Genomic DNA, 12,500 nt, shown 5'->3' with positions numbered 1-12,500 from the left:
GGTCAACAATTTTACCTCATTTTCTCTGCTGCGGTCGAGTTGGGCTCTGCACTTGCTGGCATCTTCCATGAAGACGCGTCAACTTTCAGCAGTGATGCTGTGCCAGACAGTGCGACTCCTGTGAGGCTGTGACCTGTCCCTGAACCCTCAGGCGCGCTAGCGGCCCACTCGCAAAGCAGACAATCACGCCTCTACTACCGCGGGCCTTTTTTTCCACATTTTTTTTTTATTCGAATATTAATTTTCACCTTCGAAATTCGTTTTTTTAAAACTATTCGAATACATATTCGAATTTAGAATATTCATTTACAGCCCTACAGGTCAGACACACTACAGGTCACACACACTACAGGTCACACACACTACAGGTCAGACACACTACAGGTCACACACACTACAGGTCACACACACTACAGGTCACACACACTACACCAGCTGATCACTCACAAGAATCAGAAACACTGTAGCATAACCAAGTTTTGGTGCATGTAAAAGAAAGAAAACTCTTAATATAATTGGAGTTGAAATGTACAAATGCAAATAGATAAATTGCATTATAATAAATGCTTAAATTTGTATTTTGGAAGTTTTTTCTCCACTAGTCTGAAAGAAGACATGATATGGAAGCAATCCAGATAAAAATCAACATTGACCAGTGCATAAAAAACTAAAAACACTGGTTTTGTTTTGATTTTAATCTAGCTGTTTTATAGTTCACCTATTGACATTTCTCATTGAAAGGCTCAGATCAAGTGTGGTCAGTTCAGTCATGTTTATATAGATGTCTGATCTACTCAGGAGAAACAGAGTTGATTGTGGTTTGACTTCAGTAAGTAACGAGGTCAGACACTGGAGCAGAAGAGGAGAACAGCGTGAGATTGAGGAGCGTGTGGTTCTGTACCCAAGCCTCCTGCGTGAGCGTCTATGAGTGAAGCGCCCACAGCGGTGCCCTGAATCAGACCCAGATCTGCAGCCGCCGCTGCGGTCAGTCCTCGTCCCACCGGAGTCCCTGGACAACACGTCTGCTGGCCTTCAACACAACACAACACCTCGTCAGTCAGCAGAACCATACGAGCACTGAACAGGGTTCTCTCCTACCGATTTTGAAGTAACTGTTCTCCATCAGGTCCTCCAGACCGATGGCGCTCCAGAACGTGTCGTCCCAGCCGTCAGATGGAGAATACGTCCACTTACACACCAGAGTACATAAAGACCTACACCAGGACACACAGCTGCTGTTTAGCTGCTCGATATATTCACATCACTTCACTGGAGATATTTAAACTTTAGGCTTTGTTTGATCGTTAATAAAGCAGTTCAGCTAAGAATCAAATTGTGTTCACTCTCAGGTCATCTGTCCTGTGAGCACAAGAGCATTAAGTTGAAGCTGTTGAAGAGTTTTTAATACTATCTTTCATTTAACTGCAGTGAAAACATCATTGGAGACGCTCGTTTTCATTAATCAATGTTCAATTTGTAGTTCTATTCAACAATTCACTGCATCACTAGACATGTTCACAGAAGCTTCTGCAAATATAAGAGATATTTCACTGATTTTTCATCTATTAAAATTACTTGGTAAAAATTCTTCTAGATATCAGTCCCAATGTTGTTTAATCCCTGCAGTCTAATGAAAGGCTCACCTGCACAAAGAGCCTGTGGCTTTCCAGGACAGAAAGTCAGGAAGGTCAAAGAAGTGTGCCGCTTCTTTCCAGCAGGTGTCCCTCAGATTCTAATCACAGAATGAAGAACTCAGGATTGAAACTCAAGAAGATAAGAGTGTTTGTGGTGCTCACACTCCTCACCTCTTTGAGCCATAGTAATTTGGGTGGCTGCATTTCGGGTGACATCACGCCCCCGACTCCCAGAAGCACTCTGTGTTTGGTGGCTGTGATACGAGAGGCTTGATCTGCCGCCCGGTGGTCCATCCACATCACCACATTCCTCTCCAGGACACCTGCGAGCACACGGCGGTGAGACAGTGTGTGGCACTCACCTGCCGGACTGATGAAACACACACCTGTGAGATCGACTCGTGAAACACACACCTGTGTGATCGACTCGTGAAACACACACCTGTGTGATCGACTCGTGAAACACACACCTGTGAGATCGACTCGTGAAACACACACCTGTGAGATCGACTCGTGAAACACACACCTATGTGACCGACTCGTGAAACGCACACCTGTGTGACCGACTCGTGAAACGCACACATGTGAGATCGACTCGTGAAACGCACACCTGTGTGACCGACTCGTGAAACGCACACCTGTGAGATCGACTCGTGAAATACACACCTGTGTGACCGACTCGTGAAACACACACCTGTGAGATCGACTCGTGAAACGCACACCTGTGAGATCGACTCGTGAAACGCACACCTGTGTGACCGACTCGTGAAACGCACACCTGTGTGACCGACTCGTGAAACGCACACCTGTGTGACCGACTCGTGAAACGCACACCTGTGTGACCGACTCGTGAAACGCACACCTGTGTGACCGACTCGTGAAACGCACACCTGTGTGACCGACTCGTGAAACGCACACCTGTGTGACCGACTCGTGAAACGCACACCTGTGTGACCGACTCGTGAAACGCACACCTGTGTGACTGACTCGTAAAACGCACACCTGTGTGACCGACTCGTGAAACGCACACCTGTGTGATCGACTCGTGAAAAGCACACCTGTGTGACCGACTTGTGAAACGCACACCTGTGTAACCGACTCGTGAAACGCACACCTGTGTGACCGACTCGTGAAACACACACCTGTGAGATCGCCTCATAAAACGCACATCTGTCGCACACCTGTGTGATCGACTCATGAAACGCACACCTGTGAGACTGACTCGAGAAACGCACACCTGTGAGATCGACTCATGAAACACACACCTGTGAGATCGACTCATGAAACGCACACCTGTGAAATCGACTCATGAAACGCACACCTGTGAGACCGACTCGAGAAACGCACACCTGTGAGATCGACTCGTGAAACACACACCTGTGTGATCGACTCATGAAACGCACACCTGTGAGACTGACTCGAGAAACGCACACCTGTGAGATCGACTCATGAAACACACACCTGTGAGATCGACTCATGAAACGCACACCTGTGAAATCGACTCATGAAACGCACACCTGTGAGACCGACTCGAGAAACGCACACCTGTGAGATCGACTCGTGAAACACACACCTGTGAGATCGACTCGTGAAACACACACCTATGTGACCGACTCGTGAAACGCACACCTGTGTGACCGACTCGTGAAATGCGCACCTGTGAGATCGACTCGTGAAATACACACCTGTGAGATCGACTCGTGAAACGCACATCTGTCGCACACCTGTGTGATCGACTCATAAAACGCACACCTGTGTGATCAACTCATGAAACGCACACCTGTCGCACACCTGTGTGATCGACTCATGAAACGCACACCTGTGTGATCGACTCATGAAACGCACACCTGTGTGATCGATTCATTAAACACACACCTGTGAGATCGACTCATGAAACGCACATCTGTCGCACACCTGTGTGATCGACTCATGAAACGCACACCTGTGTGACCGACTCGTGAAACGCACACCTGTGTGATCGACTCGTGAAACGCACACCTGTGAGATCGACTCGTGAAACGCACACTTGTGTGACCGACTCGTGAAACGCACACCTGTGTGACCGACTCGTGAAACGCACACCTGTGTGACCGACTCGTGAAACGCACACCTGTGTGATCGACTCGTGAAACGCACTCCTGTGAGATCGACTCGTGAAACGCACACCTGTGTGACCGACTCGTGAAACGCACACCTGTGTGATCGACTCGTGAAACGCACACCTGTGTGATCGACTCGTGAAACGCACACCTGTGTGATCGACTCATTAAACACACACCTGTGAGATCGACTCATTAAACACACACCTGTGAGATCGACTCATTAAACACACACCTGTGTGATCGACTCATTAAACACACACCTGTGAGATTGACTCATTAAACACACACCTGTGAGATCGACTCATGAAACACACACTTGTGTGATCGACTCATGAAACGCACACCTGTGAGATCGACTCATTAAACACACACCTGAGAGATCGACTCATTAAACACACACCTGTGAGATCGACTCGTGAAACGCACACCTGTAAGATCGACTCGTGAAACGCACACCTGTGAGATCGATTCGTGAAACACACACCTGTGAGATCGCTTCATGAAACGCATATCTGTCGCACACCTGTGTGATCGACTCATGAAACGCACACCTGTGTGATCGACTCGTGAAATACACACCTGTGAGATCGCCTCATGAAACGCATATCTGTCGCACACCTGTGTGATCGACTCATGAAACGCACACCTGTGAGATCGACTCATGAAACGCACACCTGTGTGATCGACTCATTAAACACACACCTGAGAGATCGACTCGTGAAACGCACACCTGTGAGATCGACTCGTGAAACGCACACCTGTGTGACCGACTCGTGAAACGCACACCTGTGTGATCCACTCGTGAAACGCACACCTGTGTGATCGACTCATTAAACACACACCTGTGAGATCGACTCATTAAACACACACCTGTGAGATCGACTCATTAAACACACACCTGTGTGATCGACTCATTAAACACACACCTGTGAGATCGACTCATTAAACACACACCTGTGAGATCGACTCATTAAACACACACTTGTGTGATCGACTCATGAAACGCACACCTGTGAGATCGACTCATTAAACACACACCTGAGAGATCGACTCATTAAACACACACCTGTGAGATCGACTCATGAAACACACACCTGTAAGATCGACTCGTGAAACGCACACCTGTGAGATCGATTCGTGAAACACACACCTGTGAGATCGCCTCATGAAACGCATATCTGTCGCACACCTGTGTGATCGACTCATGAAACGCACACCTGTGTGATCGACTCGTGAAACACACACCTGTGAGATCGCCTCATGAAACGCATATCTGTCGAACACCTGTGTGATCGACTCATGAAACGCACACCTGTGAGATCGACTCATGAAACACACACCTGTGAGATCGCCTCATGAAACGCATATCTGTCGCACACCTGTGTGATCGACTCATGAAACGCACACCTGTGAGATCGACTCATGAAACACACACCTGTGATATCGCCTCATGAAACGCATATCTGTCGCACACCTGTGAGATCGACTCATGAAACGCACACCTGTAAGATCGACTCGTGAAACGCACACCTGTGAGATCGACTCATGAAACGCACACCTGTGTGACCGACTCGTGAAACGCACACCTGTGTGATCGACTCGTGAAACGCACACCTGTGTGATCGACTCATTAAACACACACCTGTGAGATTGACTCATTAAACACACACCTGTGAGATCGACTCATTAAACACACACCTGTGTGACCGACTCGTGAAACGCACACCTGTGTGATCGACTCGTGAAAAGCACACCTGTGTGACCGACTTGTGAAACGCACACCTGTGTGACCGACTCGTGAAACGCACACCTGTGTAACCAACTCGTGAAACGCACACCTGTGTGACCGACTCGTGAAACACACACCTGTGAGATCGCCTCATAAAACGCACATCTGTCGCACACCTGTGTGATCGACTCATGAAACGCACACCTGTGAGACCGACTCGAGAAACGCACACCTGTGAGATCGACTCATGAAACACACACCTGTGAGATCTACTCATGAAACGCACACCTGTGAGATCGACTCATGAAACGCACACCTGTGAGACCGACTCGAGAAACGCACACCTGTGAGATCGACTCATGAAACACACACCTGTGAGATCGCCTCATGAAACACACACCTGTGAGATCGACTCGTGAAACACACACCTATGTGACCGACTCGTGAAACACACACCTGTGTGACCGACTCGTGAAATGCACACATGTGAGATCGACTCGTGAAATGCACATCTGTCGCACACCTGTGTGATCGACTCATGAAACGCACACCTGTGTGATCGACTCATGAAACGCACACCTGTCGCACACCTGTGTGATCGACTCATGAAACGCACACCTGTGTGATCGACTCATGAAACGCACACCTGTGTGATCGACTCATTAAACACACACCTGTGAGATCGACTCATGAAACGCACACCTGTGTGATCGACTCATGAAACGCACACCTGTGTGATCGACTCATTAAACACACACCTGTGAGATCGACTCATGAAACGCACATCTGTCGCACACCTGTGTGATCGACTCATGAAACGCACACCTGTGTGACTGACTCGTGAAACGCACACCTGTGTGATCGACTCGTGAAACGCACACCTGTGAGATCGACTCGTGAAACGCACACTTGTGTGACCGACTCGTGAAACGCACACCTGTGTGACCGACTCGTGAAACGCACACCTGTGTGATCGACTCGTGAAACGCACACCTGTGAGATCGACTCGTGAAACGCACACCTGTGTGACCGACTCGTGAAACGCACACCTGTGTGATCGACTCGTGAAACGCACACCTGTGTGATCGACTCATTAAACACACACCTGTGAGATCGACTCATTAAACACACACCTGTGAGATCGACTCATTAAACACACACCTGTGTGATCGACTCATTAAACACACACCTGTGAGATCGACTCATTAAACACACACCTGTGAGATCGACTCATTAAACACACACTTGTGTGATCGACTCATGAAACGCACACCTGTGAGATCGACTCATTAAACACACACCTGAGAGATCGACTCATTAAACACACACCTGTGAGATCGACTCGTGAAACGCACACCTGTAAGATCGACTCGTGAAACGCACACCTGTGAGATCGATTCGTGAAACACACACCTGTGAGATCGCCTCATGAAACACATATCTGTCGCACACCTGTGTGATCGACTCATGAAACGCACACCTGTGAGATCGTCTCATGAAACGCATATCTGTCGCACACCTGTGTGATCGACTCATGAAACGCACACCTGTGAGATCATCTCATGAAACGCATATCTGTCGCACACCTGTGAGATCGACTCGTGAAACGCACACTTGTGTGACCGACTCGTGAAACGCACACCTGTGTGACCGACTCGTGAAACGCACACCTGTGTGATCGACTCGTGAAACGCACACCTGTGAGATCGACTCGTGAAACGCACACCTGTGTGACCGACTCGTGAAACGCACACCTGTGTGATCGACTCGTGAAACGCACACCTGTGTGATCGACTCATTAAACACACACCTGTGAGATCGACTCATTAAACACACACCTGTGAGATCGACTCATTAAACACACACCTGTGTGATCGACTCATTAAACACACACCTGTGAGATCGACTCATTAAACACACACCTGTGAGATCGACTCATTAAACACACACTTGTGTGATCGACTCATGAAACGCACACCTGTGAGATCGACTCATTAAACACACACCTGAGAGATCGACTCATTAAACACACACCTGTGAGATCGACTCGTGAAACGCACACCTGTAAGATCGACTCGTGAAACGCACACCTGTGAGATCGATTCGTGAAACACACACCTGTGAGATCGCCTCATGAAACACATATCTGTCGCACACCTGTGTGATCGACTCATGAAACGCACACCTGTGAGATCGTCTCATGAAACGCATATCTGTCGCACACCTGTGTGATCGACTCATGAAACGCACACCTGTGAGATCAACTCATGAAACGCACACCTGTGTGATCGACTCATTAAACACACATCTGAGAGATCGACTCGTGAAACGCACACCTGTGAGATCGACTCGTGAAACGCACACCTGTGTGACCGACTCGTGAAACGCACACCTGTGTGATCGACTCGTGAAACGCACACCTGTGTGATCGACTCATTAAACACACACCTGTGAGATCGACTCATTAAACACACACCTGTGAGATCGACTCATTAAACACACACCTGTGAGATCGACTCATTAAACACACACTTGTGTGATCGACTCATGAAACGCACACCTGTGAGATCGACTCATTAAACACACACCTGAGAGATCGACTCATTAAACACACACCTGTGAGATCGACTCGTGAAACGCACACCTGTAAGATCGACTCGTGAATAGCACACCTGTGAGATCGATTCGTGAAACACACACCTGTGAGATCGCCTCATGAAACGCATATCTGTCGCACACCTGTGTGATCGACTCATGAAACGCACACCTGTGTGATCGACTCGTGAAACACACACCTGTGAGATCGCCTCATGAAACGCATATCTGTCACACACCTGTGTGATCGACTCATGAAACGCACACCTGTGAGATCGACTCATGAAACGCACACCTGTGAGATCGACTCATGAAACACACACCTGTGAGATCGCCTCATGAAACGCACACCTGTGAGATCGACTCATGAAACACACACCTGTGAGATCGCCTCATGAAACGCATATCTGTCGCACACCTGTGTGATCGACTCATGAAACGCACACCTGTGAGATCGACTCATTAAACACACACCTGTGAGATCGACTCATGAAATGCAAACCTGTGAGATCGACTCATGAAACGCACACCTGTGTGATCGACTCATTAAACACACACCTGTGAGATCGCCTCATGAAACGCATATCTGTCGCACACCTGTGTGATCGACTCATGAAACGCACACCTGTGAGATCGACTCATTAAACACACACCTGTGAGATCGACTCATGAAATGCAAACCTGTGTGATTGACAGCCACGGGCAGGAAGTGCCGGTCCAGAACCACCAATGAGCAGGTGGCATCAAAGCCGATCCCTCGAACAGACTCCACATCGATGTCCTGAGTCACTCGCTATAACAACATGAAGAAGCTCAACCCTTCTGGAAACAGAGATCCATGCAGAGATGTTTGGGCTGGTGATGCAGGCGTGCTCACCTTCACAGTGCTGCAGCATCTGCTCCAGATATCCTCTGATGATTGCTCGTAATGGTCAGCACACGGCTCCCATATGTTAATGGGCTCCTCTGCCATGTGTTTGACCTGACCGTCCTGCGTGACCAGAGCCGCTCGCACACTGGCAGTGCCCACGTCCACACCAACATAATACCTGCTCATGTCACCGGCTGGCCTGCAACACACACACACACACACTTCGCTGCATGAATACACTTGAACAGATGCATACATTATTAAAAATTCTTCAGCTTAAAATGTTTGGTGCATCTAAAGTTGGTTTGTTCAGTCTTTATAAAGCTGTCTTTGAAACAGAATCAGAATAGTAATATAATACGGGCTGCTTATTGTTTGTAATCTTCACACTATTGATGAGATTTATGTATCATGTTTGCAGAAAAAAGGTCGAAGAATGCAATTGAAAAGTTCATTTATTTCAGTAATTCAACTCAAATTGTGAAACTTGTGTATTAAATAAATTCAGTGCACACAGACTGAAGTAGATTAAGTCTTTGAATCTTTTAATTGTGATGATTTTGGCTCACATTTAACAAAAACCCACCAATTCATTATATCAACAAATTAGAATATGGTGACATGCCAATCAGCTAATCAACTCAAAACACCTGCAAAGGTTTCCTGAGCTTTCAGAATGGTCTCTGAGTTTGGTTCACTAGGATACACAATCATGGGGAAGACTGCTGATCTGACAGATGTCCAGAAGACAATCATTGACACCCTTCACAAGGAGAGTGTGGTGTATCAGACCCGAACCAGACAAATTAAAGATTCGATCGGGAGCATGGTTGAAACATGAGGAGACAAGGCAACAGGATGTTGTAAATCAAATCCGTGTGCCAGCCAGTCTGAAGCAAGATAACCAACCAACTCTTTCACAGAACAGCTTTCCACATTAACACCATTAGAACAATTATTGACAATTCAGAAGTGATTCGGAAGTGATTGTCAGATTTGGGGAAAGAGATGCACTGCCTGACCATCACGTGCAAACCCATGATAGTAATCATGATCACAACATTTACCATTTACCATTCATCCAATAATCAAAATTATGTCATTAATAACTCACCCTCATGTCGTTCCAAACCCGTGAGACCTCCGTTCATCTTCAGAACACAGTTTAAGATATTTTAGATTTAGTCCGAGAGCTCTCAGTCCCTCCATTGAAGCTGTGTGTACGGTCTACTGTCCATGTCCAGAAAGGTAAGACAAACATCTTCAAAGTAGTCCATGTGACATCAGAGGGTCAGTTAGAATATTTTAAAGCATCGAAAATACATTTTGGTCCAAAAATAGCAAAAACTACGACTTTATTCAGCATTGTCTTCTCTTCCGTGTCTGTTGTGTGAGAGAGTTCAAAACAAAGCAGTTTGTGATATCCGGTTCACGAACGAATCATTCGATGTAACCGGATCTTTTTGGACCAAAATGTATTTTTTCGATGCTTTAACAAATTGATGTCACATGGACTACTTTGATGATGTTTTTCTTACCTTTCTGGACATGGACAGTAGACCGTACACACAGCTTCAATGGAGGGACTGAGAGCTCTCGGACTAAATCTAAAATATCTTAAACTGTGTTCCAAAGATAAATGGAGTTATTAATGACATAATTTTCATTTTTCGGTGAACTAACCCTTTAAGGATTCATATTCATGTTTAGTGTGTATGTGTTTGAATCTTCTAGCAGGTGTGCTAGTGCAGGGCCACTTCCAGTGTCAGCGCGGATCATTTCAGAAAGATAACAACACCAACATTAAAGACTTTTTAAAATAAGTCGAGCTCAAAACTCACTTTCAGTCAGCAGTTGGTGTTTGAAATAACTTAATTCGATGTGGATTATAATCAACATACAAGGCAGAAATATTTATGAAACTATTTATCAAATATATGACTTATTTCTTATTAGTTTTCTGATAACTTGTCTTTGTTGTTGAAATGATGGGGTTGTGTGACGTTGTTCCTGAGAGGCGTGTAAAGGGCGTGTTTTAGCGGAGCTTCAGGCCTCAGTGCTGCAGGGCAGAGACTATTAGCCCCACCGACCCGCTGGAAGCACTGGCTCCACTGACCCGACAGAAAAGCGGCTACTGTCAAGAGGAAGATGAGAAACAAGAGACCAAACAATGCAGATGAGCTGAAGGCCACTGTCAAAGAAACCTGTGCTTCCAGACCACCTCAGCAGCACCACAAACTGATCACCTCCATGCCACGCCGAACTGAGGCAGTAATTCAAGCAGAAGGAGCCCCTACCAAGAATTGAGTACATGTACAGTAAATTAACATACTTTCCAGCAGGCCAATTCACTACATGTTTTTTATTGGTCTTATGAAGTATTCTGATTTATTGAGATGGTGGGTTTTTGTTAAATGTGAGCCAAAATCATCACAATTAAAAGAACCAAAGACTTAAACTACTTCAGTCTGTGTGCATTGAATTTATTTAATACACGAGTTTCACAATTTGAGTTGAATTACTGAAATAAATGAACTTTTCCACGACATTCTAATTTATTGAGATGCAGCTGTACAGCTGAGCATCACAGAAATAATTACACTTTAACAGAAAATACATTTTACATGATAATATTTCACAATATTATTGTATTTCCTGTATTAAGCCTTCATGAACTGAATATAATTATTTAAAAAACATTAATCTTTCTGTATGTATGTATGTGTCTGTGTATATAGGCTATATATATATATATATATATATATCTGAGGGTCTCGTGCAGCTAGCTTCTCTGTTTTATATCGCTGTGAATCTTGAGTTCCGGCAGAGAAACTGTACCTGGGTCGAGTCAGAGCTTCAGCAGGACTTTAGTCAGTTTCAGAGTAAACACAGAACACAGTCCACATGTGACTCGGAGGATCGGCTACGGCGCTCGAGCGAGACCAAAAAGAGCGAACGCGAATCAAGAACAGATTACCGAGACTAAATCCTTCTCTGACACGCGTTTATCAGCCTGAATACACACATTTACACACTAGACCACATTCCACTGTACTTCTTTAATCATATTCTACGCTAATAACCACATATCCATAACCACTAGCGTGCTAATATAACTAATGTATTAAAAGAGCATTTGGTTTATATTTTCAACATCAAATTATTAAAGAGGTTATTTACAGAAACGCGTCTCATTTGACCTGAATTGATGATGCTGATCAGTAGAGAAACAACGAAGCCCAATCACATAATGAAGCACATTTCTAGTGTGTAATCTCCCCGTTATCTCTGAAACGCACACATCTGACCTCAGCACATGAGCCAAAGACAGACTTCTGGACAATGATCAGCCTGAACTCATGCTGCTCATTACTGACTCATCAAAACAGTGATTATGACAGGAACACGTGATGGGAGTCACTGGAGGACATTATATAATCATGAGTGGACTGAGTCTGTGAAACTGACCAGATGATGGACGGCAGGGTTTCTGACCCTTCTGAAGATCTCTTACCCCTGAGAGCCTGATAATGTGTGTAACACTTATAAACCGCTGAATACGATCGTGT

General features: G+C 45.9%; 2 protein-coding genes across 2 annotated transcripts in view; both read right to left on the bottom strand.

Moving 5' to 3' along the window:
- fggy (FGGY carbohydrate kinase domain containing) overlaps positions 1–11,949 on the bottom strand; it is a 23,553-nt gene extending 11,604 nt beyond the window's left edge. Inside the window, exons 1-7 of the mRNA XM_059564214.1 lie at positions 11,770–11,949; positions 8,938–9,130; positions 8,742–8,853; positions 1,806–1,957; positions 1,644–1,732; positions 1,099–1,214; positions 902–1,030 (exon numbers count right to left, since the gene is read on the bottom strand). Of these exons, the coding sequence (XP_059420197.1) occupies positions 902–1,030; positions 1,099–1,214; positions 1,644–1,732; positions 1,806–1,957; positions 8,742–8,853; positions 8,938–9,117 (778 nt within the window). The 5' untranslated portion in view covers positions 9,118–9,130; positions 11,770–11,949. The remainder of the gene's footprint in view (positions 1–901; positions 1,031–1,098; positions 1,215–1,643; positions 1,733–1,805; positions 1,958–8,741; positions 8,854–8,937; positions 9,131–11,769) is intronic.
- Positions 11,950–12,474: 525 nt separating this feature from the next.
- Positions 12,475–12,500, bottom strand: part of tada1 (transcriptional adaptor 1) — an 8,324-nt gene continuing 8,298 nt past the window's right edge. The window contains exon 8 of the mRNA XM_059562881.1: positions 12,475–12,500. This exon is cut by the window's right edge and continues 474 nt beyond it. The gene's annotated coding sequence lies outside the window, so the exon portion shown is untranslated.

Source organism: Carassius carassius, chromosome 12 (genome assembly GCF_963082965.1).
Source record: "Carassius carassius chromosome 12, fCarCar2.1, whole genome shotgun sequence".
NCBI classification, from domain to species: Eukaryota; Metazoa; Chordata; class Actinopteri; order Cypriniformes; family Cyprinidae; genus Carassius; species Carassius carassius.
Note: the sequence above shows the minus strand (reverse complement) of the source record. Positions and strands in the feature narration are given on the sequence as shown.